The sequence below is a fragment of the Hemitrygon akajei genome, chromosome 23, assembly GCF_048418815.1.
Source record: "Hemitrygon akajei chromosome 23, sHemAka1.3, whole genome shotgun sequence".
Taxonomy (NCBI): Eukaryota; Metazoa; Chordata; class Chondrichthyes; order Myliobatiformes; family Dasyatidae; genus Hemitrygon; species Hemitrygon akajei.
Genome location: NC_133146.1, coordinates 22,142,008 through 22,157,926, shown reverse-complemented (window position 1 = coordinate 22,157,926; position 15,919 = coordinate 22,142,008). Strand labels below are relative to the sequence as shown.

General features: G+C 42.8%; 1 protein-coding gene across 2 annotated transcripts in view; it reads left to right on the top strand.

Annotated features, from left to right (window-relative positions):
• Positions 1 to 15,919, top strand: part of LOC140715261 (uncharacterized) — a 95,415-nt gene that overhangs the window by 14,760 nt on the left and 64,736 nt on the right. For both annotated transcript variants that reach the window (XM_073027190.1, XM_073027191.1), the window contains exon 2: positions 4,112 to 4,854. In XM_073027190.1, the coding sequence (XP_072883291.1) occupies positions 4,112 to 4,854 (743 nt within the window). The remainder of the gene's footprint in view (positions 1 to 4,111; positions 4,855 to 15,919) is intronic.

The window sequence follows — 15,919 nt, the reverse complement described above, 5'->3', positions numbered from 1 at the left end:
TACGTGGCTAAGCACAGCTCAAATGCCTATTATAAAGTTTCAGATGACACCTGTAATGTTGGAATAATCTCAGATGGTGACAAGGGGTGTACAGAAGTGAGGTAGTTCGGCTGGTTGTTAGGTGTAACAGCACACCCTCGCACTCAGTGTCGGCAAGACCAAGGAATTGATAGTGAACTTCAGGAAGGAGAAGTTAAGAGAACGCACAGCAGTCCTCAATGAGGCCTTAGCATTGAAGTAGTGAGAAGCTTCAAGTTCCTGGGTTCCAACATTTTGTAGATCTATCTTGTGCCCGACACATTGATGCAATCATGAAGAAGTGATGCCAACAATTCTGCCTCATTAGGAGTGTGAAGGAATTTAATATGTCGCCAGAAGCTCTTGCAAATTTCTATAGATGTACAATGGAGAGCTTTCTGACTGGTTGCGTCACGTATATGGAGGCAGGGGGGATGAATGGTTAGAGACTCAGCCAGCTCCACCACAGGCAGAACCCTCCCCATCATCGAGAACATCCTCAAAAGGTAGTGCCTCGAGAAGGTGATATCCATCGTTAAACACCCTCATTATCCAGGACAGGAGAAGTCTGAAGATACACACTCAGCATTTTAGAAACAGCTTCTTCCCCTCCACCACCAGATTTCTGAATGGCCCATGAACACTATCTCATTATTCCTTTTGTTTGCTCTATCTATTTATTTATTTATTTATTTAGTAATTTACAGTAATTTTTATGGCTTTGCACTCTTCTTCTTCGTAGCCCATCACTCCTGCTGGGGCATAGGCCGCTATCAGCAGTTCACCAGAGACATCTATCCAAAACCAGTCTTTCAAATTGTCCCCAGTACACTGCTCCTCAAAGATTCTTCCTCTCTCGGGGATGAGGTTTTTGGAGCTTCTGTTGGTGTTTCTGTAGCATTGAGCTTTTACAGGATGGGGTTGCTAGCCCCATGCCCAACCATCCTCCTTTTGCAGCCAGACATGGTAGAGTTTTTGCACTGTATTGCTGCCACAAAACAACAAATTTCGTGCCATATAAGTCAGTGAAAATAAAATGGATTCTGCTTTTGATTATTGCTCTTATCTGAACAGCCATGGCGCATGTATGAGCCAGATGTCCATCAAAACCTGGAATCATTAACCCGAAATATATATTTTTTTGGATGTTTACATCAGATTTTCCAAGAAAGATTAAATCAGGCAACGTAGCCAAGTTGCAGGCCATCACGCCCACTCATCTGTGCCAGTGTGGGAAAGAGTCAGGAGTGGAATATTTGATTGTTCTGTTGCATCCATGCCTTTCCTAAGGGTATGGGAGACTATTGTAAAGCACAGAGCAAAATGAAATGCTGAAACTGAAAGTCTGAATCAAAAACAGAAAAGAAAATTCCTGGAAGCGTGAAGCCACAGAGTTGCCAGCCCAACTGCATATCCTAAAGTTCCAGATGCATACCAGCCGAGAAGAAAAACAAAATAGGCATTTTAAAGTTAACATAATATTTGCATTTACAGTAAAACTCCAATAAACCAGCACGCTTGGGACTTTGGTCATGTTGGACTGGCTAATCTGGACAATTTAATATTATTAGTACTAATACCCTAACAAAAAAAACCAGAGAAATAAATAGGCTGCAGATGAAATTAAATTGTGAAGTGTGGAAAGAATGAGAAAAAATATAGACCAAATGGCACGATCCCCATGAATACATGTGGGTATACTGTACATGTGCATAAGTCTTTGAAAGTTGCAGGAGAGTTGGTAAAACTGTGTTTCAGGGCAAAAGCAGGGAAATGATAAAATCCTTGTTTTTTTACCTGGAAAACAATTATTTCATGAAGGTGTGAAGATTCAAGAGAGGAAGCACAATAGATTTGCTGGAATGGTTCCAAGAAAGAGGGATTTCAGGTGCAAGGTGTTAGACCAGAGAACAGGGAATGGTTCTTTCCAGCAAGGAAGCTGAAAGGAGATTTGACAGAAGCGTACAAAATCTTGTTGAATTAAGGTTAAGGAGAGAAAAACGGTTCTGAATCAGTAATTGGTTCAACAGCACAGAGGCAGAGATTTAAAGTGTTGGGCAGGAGGTACATGGAAACTTTGAGCAAAAATATTTTCACATATGCTGAGCAGCCACTTTAATATGTATATGTGTACATCTGTTCATTAATCCAGATTTTGGATCAGTCAATCATGTAGTAGCAACTCAATGCACAAAAGCATGCAGACATAGTGAGGAGGTTCAGTTGATATTCAGACCAAACGTCAGAATGGGGAAGACTAGTTCAAGTTGACAGGAAGGTGACAGTAGCCAGGCATTACAGCAATGATGCACAGAAGAGCATTTCTGAAAGCACAGTAAGTCGAATCTCAAAATGGTGGGCTACAGCAGCAGAAAGCCACACCGGCTTCCACTCCTGTACATAATAAAATGACCACCGGGTGTAAATAGTGTTTATATGCTGAACTGATTGCCTCTGAGACTGGTGGAAACCATTTCAGTCAAGGTTTTTAAAAGGCATTGGGATTGGTATTCAAAGAAAAATAAACTAAATGGCTTTGGGGAAGGAGCAGAGAGTGGCAATATATTAGCCATTTTGCTCGGAGTCATCATTGATAGGTAAATCTGAGCACCTGTGTTTTCTATGTACATTTAAAAATTTCATTCCTTTTGTTGTAGCTTCACACCCTGCTCTCAGCTTCATCTCTCTGTCCATTTCTACATTTATCAGTCTCCCTTTAGAAGATAGGCAAGCCACTTGATTAATTTCAAGCCTACAGACATCACAGCTAACTCAACTATGTTTCCTTCAACCCCCACCTCCGAATGAGGACTCCTTTCATTCTCCTTATTCCTCTGTCCATATTGTATTTTCTCCAAAGATTTCCATAGCTGTGCCTCTGAGTTGTCTTCCTCCTTCTTGAAATGTAGCTTCCCTTCTTCTGCAGAGAACAGAGCCTTTTGACCACACTGTATCTTATTTATTTCCTACACTTCTACGCATATTCCTTCTTCTGCTTGACAGGCCGAGGATAGATTTCCCCCAGTCCTCACCTTTCATCCCACAAATCTCCACATTCAGTTGATCATCCATCACACTCTCCACCTTTAACAAGCTCCACCACACCTCTATCAAGTCACCTCTCGTACTCTTTTCCTCTAAAGAGGAAAGCCCTAGATCACTCAACCTATTCTCATGAGATATGCTCTCTAATGCTTGCCGCATCCCAGCAAATCCCCTACACCATCTCCAAAGCCACTCAGACACTGACCAATGAAGACCAACACACCACATGCCTTCTCATCACCCTATCAACTTACACCACAACCACAAAGGATCTATGGACGTGGAAACCACAATCTCTCTGTTTTTCCGCACTATTAAGAATCCCGCTATTAACTGCATTCTTCCTTCAAATTCGACCTTCCAAAGTGAATCAGCCCGCACATTGCTGGACCAGACTTCATTCACCACCCTCCAGCCCAGCTCTGCAACCCATCAGTGTCCCATTGTAACCTACGACAACCTCCAACACCACCGGCATTCACATCATCCTCAAACCTGCACAATGGAGAATTCCATTGAATGCCCCACCAAAATTCACACCCACTGGTCTACCTTCATCAATCAGTTTTGTCATTTGCTCAAAGAATTCAATCAGACTTGTGAGGCACAACCTGCCCCTCAAAAAGCCATGCTGACTATCCCCAACCAGACCACACTTCTCCAAAGGCTCACAAATCCCGTCTCCAGGAACCCCCTTCAATACTGATGTAAGACTCACTAGTCCACAATTCCAATACTCATCCCCACTATCCCTCCCGAGCAAAAGAACATTATTTAAAATCACACTACCTGACCTGCTGAGTGTTTTCAGTAGCTTCTTTTTTGTTTGTGTTTTCAAAACTCATTGCTAAATTAGATACTTGTCATAAATGCACAAGTTAGAATTCATTGCAGTACCATTTGGGATCCAGTTCTGAATGCAGCTCTGACTGGGGCTTGGCTGCATGCAGCTGAATAACTTGCTTGATTGCTAAACTTCAGCATTAGGCTTCTGCTGTTAAAGTAACTGGATTTGATTATGTGTGGCATTTTGCTTTTGTCTTTGTAGTGGTGAAACAGGATTCATCCAAGACGAAAGTAGTATTGACCAAAGTGACAGCCCTGAAAAATGGCTTGGAGTGTGAGGACATCTCCTCCCATCCAACACTAGCCAAGACAAGAAACCCTGAGACCTATCCAAGATCACAAACCATTGGTGGCAATGATCTAGCAATGTCTGGAGACCAGAACTTGTTAACAGAACTCGTTGACAGAAAGGGATCTTCAAACTGCGCAGTTCTGAAACTGTATAAATCCGAATCTGAGGACTCTGGTGCCGAATTTCTAAGTGGTGCACATTCTCCCTTGACCCCATCGGGGTCCGAACAAAGCCTTGTCATACATCGGAGAGTGTCATCTTGTGACTCAGGGATGGCTTTGAGCATTTCTTCCACGTCTGCAATCCAGCAATCACCTCCAGCAGATTCCTGTCCCAATTCTGCAGCATGCATAAAAGAAGATCAAGAAATTGGTGAGCAGCAACACTCTGTAGTAGAGGAGCCCACAGCTTCTACAGATTGGAGAAAGGGCAACAGGTCAAGCATCCACTTAAGTCTGAGTCCTCCAGCCGTGGATGAACCAGTGAAGCAATCCAAACATGTATCACTGGTTGAAATAGTCATTGCTGACTCCAATTCTCTTCCAGTTTCGGAAGGTAAAATGGAGCATGCAGAAGTAGCTCAATCATTGAAAAGGGAACAATCAAATGATAGTCTTGATAAATACATGGAGAAGTGCTGCAGATTAAGTGAGGTAAGAGATCACTAATTCTTGTATTATTTACAGATCATCCTGAATTTTTTGGTGAAAAACTGAACAGAACTTTGGGAAGTCTCTCCCTGCTCTGACCTCCTGCCCTCTCTCCCTGTCCTCTCCCTGTTCTGCAGTCTGGCCCAATACTTGCTCTGTTCTGCTGTCACCCTGCACTTTCTCATCATTCCATGCCAGCCATCTTTTGTTTGCCTGAACCATCCTTGGCTCTAAATTCTTTGGGCAGTATGGATGTATGGAATCTCCACCAGCAAGGTCTACATCAGATTCCCCAGGTTTCATGCCAACTACAGCTCATTCTCCAATTATATGGCCCTCACTGATCTGTTCTGCACAACTCTCATAGTGCTGAGATGGCACATGGGCTTTTGGGTGTAGTGACAGACCTTCATCCACCTGTCTGTCCTGATTTGTCAATTACTCCTTCAACCGTTTATCTCTTCTACCATCTCTTGGTTAGTGTCCTTTCAAAGATTACTGATGAGAGGTAATGGTGAGTTTCTCCTCACACCCTGCAAAAGGTAGTCACAAGCAACAAGATGTACGAGTTGTGTTGGAAACCCCTGGATGATGATGGAGACACAGATGAAATGTTATCAATGTGCATACCTGGCAGAAAGCCATTTGCAAGAAAGTTGATTTGTGTCTCAGTGACCATTCTGTCCATGAGGACATTTAATGTCTCCTCTGGGCTGAACTCAAAAGGGTCTCCTCCAAACAGGTAGCCTTCCTCCATCACAGTGTGCATTACTGCTGTCTCGCTGTCCTTCAGTAAAACAGCTTTGTTCAAGTTAGCGTTGGCAGCTCCCCAGGCTACATGTTAATATTTCCTACGGGGCATAAAACATCCTAACTCTGCTATACATTTTCTTGTGACTGGCTCCTCAGTTTTTTTTTGCAGAGGATCAAAATTGGTGTTAGTGCTAAATGCACTAGTATTTCTAACACAACACAGAAGTGCAGTTCTAGATATTGAAGTTAACTGAAGGAAGAGGATGTGTAGGGTTGTTGATATCTGAAGCTTGGAAGGAATTAAAGTATCCTTAAGAAATTTGCCAGATAGAAAGCCTAAGAAAAACTTGTGAGGGCCTGCAGCTTTCTCAACAAAACCTGCACAAGGAAATAGCAAGAATGCATCCCAACCTGGCACTCAACATAGTAAAAATGAAGCAAAACCTGTCAGTAACTAGTCTTTTAGCCTGTTGATAATGAACAGGTTTCAATAAATCTTAAGCTATCTGTCCTGAAGCATTGCACCAAGGCTTAAAGAATTCTGAGGAGTTAAGTTTCCTCTTCACTAGAGCCATAAATAGTTTACATTCCTTACATTCTCCCTTAAGAAAGACAAGCACATAGTATTGACATCATATCCATGCCACACACACTTCCCACTTGTGATGCCAGAACCAACATTTAAAAAAAAGATTGTGATAGTACATAGGACATAGACACCTACAGCATATTACAGGCCCATTGACCCACAATGTTGTGTCAACCATGTAACCTACTCTAGAAACTGCCTAGAATTTCCCTACCGCATTGCCCAAATTGCCCTAATCTATCTAAGAGTCTCTTAAACAACCCTATTGTATCCGCCTCCACCACCATTGCCGACAGTACATTCCATGCATCCAGCACTCTCTGTGTGAAAAACTTACCCCTGACATCCCCTCTGTTCCTACTTCGAAACATATTAAAACTATGCCCTCTCGTGTTAGCCATTTCAGCCCTCGGAAAAAGCCTCTGGCCGTCCACATGATCAATGCCTGTCATCATCTTATACACCTTTATCAGGTCACCTCTCATCCTCCGTTGCTCTAAGGAGAAAAGGCCAAGTTCACTCAACCTATTTTCTTAAGTCACGCTCTCCAATCCAGGCAACATCTTTGTAGATTGCCTCTGCACTCTTTCTGTCATATCCGTATCCTTCCTTCAGTGAGGTGAACACTTCACTCCAAGTGGGAGCTAACCAAGGTCTTATATAACTGTAACATTACCTCACGATAGTAGCTGATTTTAACTTGGCACATATTGACTGGGACTCCCACACTGTGGTAGAGTTTGTGAAATGTGTTCAGGTTGTTTCTTTAATCAATATATACTATAGAAGTCCCAATAGGGAGAGTGTGATACTGGATTTCCAGTTAGGGAATGAGGCAGAGCAGGTGATGGAAGTGTGTGTAGAGGAACACTTTGGGTCCAGTGATCATGATTTCATTAGTTTCAAAATAGTTATGGAGAAGGATAGAACTGGCCCTCAGTTTTAAGACTCTGAATTGGAGAAAGGCCAACTTTGATAGCATCTGAAAAGATATGGCAGGTATGGATTGGAATAGATTGTTTTCTGGCGAAGGGAGTGTTAGTAAGTGATAAGCCTTCGAACATAAAATATCAAAAGTACAGAGTTTGTATGTTCCTGTCAGAATAAAAGGCAAGGCTACTAGGTTTAGTGAAACTTGTTTTTTGAGGGATATTGAGGCCCTGGTTAAGGAGGTGCATAGCAGATATAGGTTGCAGCAAACAAATGAGGCACTCAAGGAGCATTAAGAAATACAAGAGAGCTCTTCAGAGGGTAAATCAGGAGGGCTAAAAGAAGGCATTTGCTCTGGCAGACAAGGTGAAGGCTTGTACAGATATTAAGAGCAAAAGGATGGCAAGGGACAGTCCTAATGAAGGGTCTCAGCCAGAAATATCGACCATTTATCCCCCTCCATAGATGCTGCCTGACCTACTGGGTTCCTCCAGCACTTTGTGTGTGTTACTCTGGATTTCCAGCATCTGCAGAATCATTTGTGTTTATCAAGGGATTCAAAATTGATCTCTTGTATGGTCATCTATGTAAGTAGCCGAAAGAGATGGAGGAGATCGTAAAGGAAATTTTTGCATCTGTTATTTATTCAAAAGATGGGCACAAAGTCTATAGAACTGAGGCAAAACAATAATGAGGTCATGGACTGCATCTAGATTACAGAGAGGAGGTGCTTGCTGTCTTAAGGTAAATAGAGTTTACTTTGCTGGTAATCAACAAGAGCTCAAGAAGAGCAGCTACAATCTGCCCAAAGCTATCAAGGCCGCGAAACAACAATACAGGGACAAGATTAAGACAAGATTCACAATAAATAGCACATATGACTTGTGGTGAGGGCTGCATACCATCACAGACTTCAAAGCCGAACATTGTGGTGCTGCCACCATCTCTCTCCCAGATGAGCTCAATCGCTTTTATGCTCGGTTCGATATCGTTAACTCTGAGCCTCCGAGGAAAGCCACCACTACAACCTGCAACCTGGTCATCCCTGAGGCTGAGGTACGCAGATGTTTCCAATGAGTGGACAGCCACAAGACTGCAGGACCAGACGGCATCCCAGAGCGAGTACTCAGGATGTGTGCAGCACAACCGGCAAGTGTATTTACAGACATTTTTAATCTCTCCCTCTCCCAGTGTAGAGTGCCCTCCTGCTTCAAATTACCCACCATTGTCCCTGTACCCAAAAAGACCGAGGTAAAATGCCTGAACTACTGGTGTCCTGTCGCATTCACCTCAATAATAAGCAAATGCTTTGAGAGGCTGGTCAAGGACGACATCTGCAGCTTGCTACCACCCAAACTGGACCCCTTACAATTCACCTACTGACACAAGCAGTCGACAACAACGCAACAGTCACTGCTGTACATATTGTCTTTACACATCTGCAGAGAAAGAATGCTTATGTGAGAATGCTGTTCTTGGACTACAGTTCAGTATTCAACACCATAGTTCCATCCAGGCTTGACAGGAAGCTCAGAGACCTTGGCGTTGACCCTGCCTTGTGTAGCTGGATCCTGGACAACCTGTCAGATCGCCGGCAGGTGGTGAGAGTGGGCTCCCTCACCTCAACACCTCTGACTCACAATATAGGAGCCACTCAGGGCTGTGTACTGCCCCTCCTTTATTCCCTGTATACCCGTTACTGTATCGTCACTCACAGCTCTAATCTGCTAATTAAATTTGCCGACGACACTACATTGATTGGCCTAATCTCAAACAATAACAAGGTGGCCTACAGGGAAGAAGTCATCTCTCTGACAGTGGTATCAAAAAAAAACCTCTCCCTCAATGTCGCAAAAATAAAGGAGCTGGTTGTGGATTACAGGAGGAATGGTGAACGGCTAACCCCCTATTGACATCAATGGATCTGGGGTTGAGAGGGTAAATAGCTTCAAGTTCCTCGGCATCCACATCACCGAGGATCTCACATGGTCTGTACACACCATGTACAGACCATGTTGAGAAAGTTTGGTATGGCCACCCAAATCCTAAGAACTTTTTACAGGGGCACAATTGAGATTATCCTGACTGGCTGCTTCACTGCCTGGTATGGGAACTGTACCTCCCTTAATCGCAGGATTCTGCACAGTGGTATGGACAGCCCAGCGCATCTGTAGTTGTGAACTTCTCATGATTCAGGACATTTACAAAGACGTGTGAAAAAAGGCTTGTAGGATCATTGGGGACCGAGTCACCACAAACACAATCTATTCCAGCTGCTACCATTCGGGAAACGGTACCACAGCTTCTCACAATTCCTCTGTCTCCACCGCACCTGCTCTCAGGATGAGGCTTTTCATTCCAGGATGAAGGAGATGTCTTCCTCTTTTAAACAAAGGGGCTTCCCTTCTTCCACCATCAACTCTGCTCTCAAACGCATCTCTCCCATTTCCCACACATCTGCCCTCACCCCATCCGCCCGCCACCCCACTCGGGATAGGGTTTCCCTTGTCCTCACCTACCACCCCACCAGCCTCCAGGTCCAACGTATAATTCTCCGTAACTTCCGCCACCTCCATCGGGATCCCACTACCAAGCACATCTTTCCCTCCCCCCCTTCTGCTTTCCGCAGGGATCACTCCCTATGCAACTCCCTTGTCCACTCATCCCCCCCATCCCTTCCCACCAATCCCCCCCCGGCACTTACCCTTGTAAGCAGAACAAGTGCTACACCTGCCCTTACACTTCCTCTCTCACCACCATTCAGGGCCCCAGACAGTCCTTCCAGGTGAGGCGACACTTCACCTGTGAGTCGGCTGGTGTGGTATACTGTGTCCGATGCTCCCGGTGTGGTCTTTTATATATTGGTGAGACCCGACGCAGACTGGGAGACCATTTCACTGAACACCTATGCTCGGTCCGCCAGAGAAAGCAGGATCTCCCAGTGGCCACACATTTTAATTCCACGTCCCATTCCCATTCTGATATGTCCATCCATGGCCTCCTCTACTGTCAAGGTGAATCCACACTCAGGTTGGAGGAACAGCACCTTATATACCGGCTGGGTAGCCTCCAACCTGATGGCATGAACATTGACTTCTCTAACTTCCATTAATGCCCCTCCTCCCCTTCTTACTCCATCCTTGACATATTTAGTTGTTTGTTTTTTTCTCTCTCTCTACCCATCACTCTGCCTGTTCTCCATCTCCCTCTGTTGCTCCCCCCTTCCCCCTTTCTTTCTCCTGAGGCCTCCCATCCCATGATCCTTTCCCTTCTCCAGCTCTGTATCACTTTCGCCAATCACCTTACCAGCTCTTAGCTTCATCCCACCCCCTCCGGTCTTCCCCTATCATTTCACATTTCCCCCTCCCCCCACTACTTTCAAATCTCTTAGTATCTTTCCCTTCAGTTAGTCCTGACGAAGGGTCTCGGCCCAAAATGTCAACAGTGCTTCTCCTTATAGATGCTGCCTGGCCTGCTGTGTTCCACCAGCATTTTGTGTGTGTTGTCCGCAGCATAAAAGCCAGGACCTACAGGCTCTGGGACAGCTTCTTCCACCAGACCATAAGTCTGATTAACTGATTTGAGTGTATTTCGATCTAACTGTTCTATTTATTATAAATTAATAAGATTGCACATTTAGACGGAGATGTAACGTAAAGATTTTTACTCCTCGTGTATGTGAAGGATGTAAGAAATAAAGTCAATTCAGATTAGGCTGGATAAGACCCCAGAGCTCCCCAAGGAGCTTGCTCCCCTTGCATCTTGTAGGAGGCTAGTGCAGAATTTGGAGTACTGTGTGCAATTCTGGTCACCTACCTGCAAGAAAGAGATCAATAAGATTGAAAGAGTACCAAAAAAGTTTACAAGAGTGTTGCCAGGACTTGAGGACAGTTATCAGGAAAAGTCAATTAGGTAGGTCTAATTCCCTGGAGTGTAGGAGAATGAGGGGGAGATTTGGTAGCAATATACAAAATTATAAGGGGCATAGATTGGGTAAGTTCAAGCAAGCCTTTTCCACTGTGGTTGTGTGGGTCCAGAACAGAGGTTGGGTTAAGGGTGGAAGGTGAAATATATAAGAGGATCCTGAAGGGGAACTTCATCACTGTGAGAGTGTGGAATGAGCTGCCAGCAGGTTTGACTGCAACATTTAAGAAAATTTGTATAAGTACATGGATGGAGGGCTATGGTCCAGGTGCAGGTCAATGGGACTGGATAGAATTTGGCATGGAATAGATGGGCCAAAGGGCCTGGTTCTAGATTGTATGACTCTGTGGCTCTTTAAATGGAATGGGTGTAGACAATTGGCATGTACATGGTGAGCCAAAAGACTGTTTCAACATGAGTCTTTGACTTATCAAACTGCCAAAAAAAATGCATCAGACCAGCAAAGGATAAGCAAGATATTAATAAAAATGATGAAATGCTGATAAGGGATATAATGATGGCAAGGACTTGTACTAGGTAAGAACAAAGAGTAACAAAAGTAAAACTGTGCCCCCTAGAGATTGCTTCATGAGAAATTTGTCTTCATACTGGAAGAATGTATTGTGGAATTGTGGAAAGCAAGGGGGTAGTGACACTAAGTATCTTAAAGTAATTAACATAAGCAAAACTAAAATACTGGAAAAATTAATGAGACTAAATGCCAGTTTATCCCTCAGAAGTGATGGTCTATGTCTCAAAGTTTCTATTAAAAAGCTAGGGTCCAAGCATTAATTATGATCATCTGTAATTTTGGAGTACAATCCCGGTGTCCTCTGTATGGAGTCGCAGTAATCGTCCCTGTGGAATGCATGGATTTTCTTTGGACCCTCCGGTTTCCAAAGACATACCAAGTAGATCGGTGTAAATTGTCCCATGATTAGGTTAGTTAAATCAGGATTGCTGGGCAGTGTGGCTTCAAGTCTAAATAATAAAATAAATAAAAATAAATTTCTTTGATTTTGGAATGTTTCCCATGAATTGATCAGGAAAGTTGAGAGGGAGAAAATAGGGAACGACCAAGAGTCTGGCCTGTCATTAATCTTCAAGAAATTGCATTGTACAGTACATTGTTACAGCTGTCGGGCACATAAAAACGTGTGTTTAACCAGAATCTTATGAAATGGTAATAATTTTTAACCGATGTAGCATTAGATTCATAGAGTCATGCAGCACAAAAATTGGCCTGCCCACCACATCCATGCGATCATCAGGAAGTTGCTGCAGATCGAAATATTTGGAGAAGGTGCCGCACAAAACTTTGCTGCATGAGATAAGACGGAGCAAAATAAAATACCACGGAAACGGGACTGATTATAAGGCAGGAAATGAATGATAAAAATAAACAGTCAACTTATCAAAAGCACTAGCTTGTGGAACCCAATAAGCATCAGTGTTAATCTAAATGCTACTGTACTTTTAGTCATCTATTCATAGAGTGATACAGCACAGAAAGAGGCCCTTCAGCCCATCCAATCCATGCCAACCAAATGCCCTTCCAAAATAGTTCTATTTGGCTGATATTGCCCTAAAGCTTTCCTATCCATGTAGTGGCCCAAATGTCTTTTAACTGCTATTATTGTGGCTATCTACCTCAAGCTCTCCCTCTGGCAGCTCATTCCATGTACAAGTATGTACCAACCTCTGTGTAAATAACTTGCCCCTAAGTCTATTAAATCTTCACCTCTCACCTTAAACCTATGCCCTCCAGTTCTCATTTCTCTAATCCTGAAAAAAATATTAAGTACATTTACCCTATTTACAGCCCTCATGATTTTATACAGCTCTCAGATTTCCTCTCAGTCTCCTATGCTCTGGGGAAAATAGTCCTGGCCTGTCCAATCGCTGTCTATAACTCAATCCCTTGAATCCTGGCAAAGTCCCCATAAATCATTTCTGCTCTCTCTTCAGCTTAAAGGCATTTTTCTATAGCAGGATAACCAAAACTGAACATAAAACTCCAACAGTAGCTGCACCAGCAATCTCTCTAACTGTAACATAACCTCCCAGCATCTATACTCAGTGGCCTGATTGATGAAGGCTAGTGTGACAAAAGCCATCTTCTTCACCTGTCTGCTGTGGCACCACTTTCAGGGAACTATGTATCTGAACTCCCAGGTCCCCCTGTTCTACAATGCTCCCCAGGACTCTACTATTTACTGTAAATGTTCTACTTTGATTATACTTACCAAAATGCAAGACATCACACTTATCTAAATTAAACTCTATTTGTTATTCTTCAGCCCACTTTCCCAGCGGATCAAGATCTTGCAGTAATTCTTAATAACCTTCTTCACAATCTATGACATTGTCTATTTTTGTATCATCTGCAGATTTGCTAACCATGCCTTGGACATTCTCATCCAGATTGTTGATAAAGGTGACAAGTAACAATGGACCCACCACTGACCCCTGGGGATCACCACTAGATACAAACATGAGGAAATCTGCAGATGCTGGAAATTCAAGCAACACACGCAAAATGCTGGTGGAACGCAGCAGGCCAGGCAGCATCTTTAGGAAGAAACGTCGACTGTACTTCTTCCTATAGATGCTGCCTGGTCTGCTGCGTTCCACCAGCATTTTGTGTGTACCACTAGACACAACCTTCCACTCACTTCCATTGATAGTGGAAGTTTGGTTCTTGTCTCCAGCGCAAGAAACATCCTTCCACTATCACCCTCTGGTTCCTACAATCAAGCCAAATGTTCATCAAATTAGCCAGATGGAGAACTTACCCTACCACCTTCAGACTCATGAACCAGCATAACTTTATGCACCACAACTCCAAACTGATTCCACAACCTACAGACTCACTTTCAAAGACTCTTTACAGTCATGTTCTCAGTATTATTTTTATTTGCACAGTTTGACTTCTTTTACAATTTAGTGTTTGTCAGTCTGTGTCTGTTTATGTATAGAAGAAAAAGAAGAATAGCCCTTAACTTGGCAGTGGAGTTATTGGGGCACCGTCTTTTTGACGGTGTTTCCATAGCAAGCTATTCTTGTTTTTACGAGGCTAAGTTGCTAGCTCAACGCTCAACCCGACTTGGATTTGAACTCAGGAACCTTCACTCCAATAGTCCGGCGCTGATATTATTGTGCCACCAAGCGGGACCTGCTTATGTATAGTTATTGTAAAATTCTACTGTGTTTCTTTTTCTCCTGTAAATGCCTCCAAAGAAAGCAGATCTCAAGGTAATGTGGTAACAGAAACTACATACTTTGATAATAAATTTACATTCAACTTTGTACTTTGAGCTTTGGATTCCATCTAATCTAACTGAACCTCCCAAAGCATTCTACTATGTGAAACCTTATCAAAGGCCTTACTGAAATCAATATAAACCACACATACAGCTCTGCTCTCATCAGCCTTCTGAGTTACTTCAGCAAAAAGAACTCAGTCAATGATCTCCCACACATATACCACACTGACTATCCCTATTCAACCATGGCTTTTCCAGATATATTTATATTTATATTATATCTTAAGAAACTTGCTCACCACAGATGTTCGACTTACTGGTCTGTAGTTCCCAAGTTTTTCTTTGCAGCCCTTCTTAAATAAGGGCAAAGCTTTCACTAACTTCCAGTCCTTTGTCACATCAGTCATGGATAACTACAATGGAAATATCTCAACCAGGGCTCCCACAGTGTACTTGGGTATACTTTGTAAAGAACTGGTGGCTTGTCTACCTTAATGCACCCTCAGATGTCCAGCTCCTCCTTTACTGTAATGCTATTAACTTTCCCAAGTTCCCAAATGTTCATTTCCTTCTCCAAGTTATAAATGAAGGAGAAATTTTCACTGAAGGTCTTGCCCATCTCCACACATAGATGCTCACTGTTGTCTTTGAGGGGCACCTATTATCTCCCTATTTACTCTTTTTCCTTTAATATGCTTACAGAATCTCTTTGGATTCTCCTTGTATTTTTGACTTAGATAAGAGAACAAATGCAGATTTCTAATAATTTAAAACTTCATTGGGAAGTGAGATTAAAATGGGATTACAGGTATTTAGGGACAGCTCCTGCCAGATTAAATAATAGAACAACCTTAAGGAACCAGTTACATAACGACAGGCTCCATTTCTAATGTTCAACGGAGATCTCTTCTCGTGATCTGCTTTCCTCTGAAGTTTATTACATTCAAAGATTCAAGATTTGAAGTACATTTATTAAAGAAGTATGTGTGCAGTATACAACCCTATGATTAGTCTTCCCCACGGACAGCCATGAAGCAAAGAAAACCCATTCAAAGAACATCTTCTGCAAGAAGGAAAGAAAAGGCCTATGGACGAGTCCACATTTTTATTGCTCACTTCTGCAGCTAGCTTATGACATGACTTCTTTGTGCCATTATCAGATTTCTTAAAATGGTGCCTCTGCTGTTCCTTACCGCCTCTACCCTGCAATACATCAAGAATGGAGTCACTTAACCAGGGGCATTGTGTTGTCTGCTTTTTAGGCAACACCAGACAGCGGTAAATATCAAAAAGCAAAAATATTCTGATGCTTAAAATCAGAAAATAAGTGTAGAAAATTCTGGAGTTTCTGTAGAGTTAATGTTTCAGATAATTCGGAAACCCCCGGAATGATAATTCTGTTTCTCGCTCCATAGCTACTGCCTACCTAGCTGAGTTTCGCCAGTATTTACTCTTTTTGTTCTATTGAATTGCATGTTTACAAAGAACAGTTAAAACAATAACGCAGATGAGATTGAGCTGAGCCTATTGTCACCTTATCAAAGTTCAAAGTTTAAAGTACATTTATTATCAAAGTACATTAACGTCATCATACACTACTCTGAGA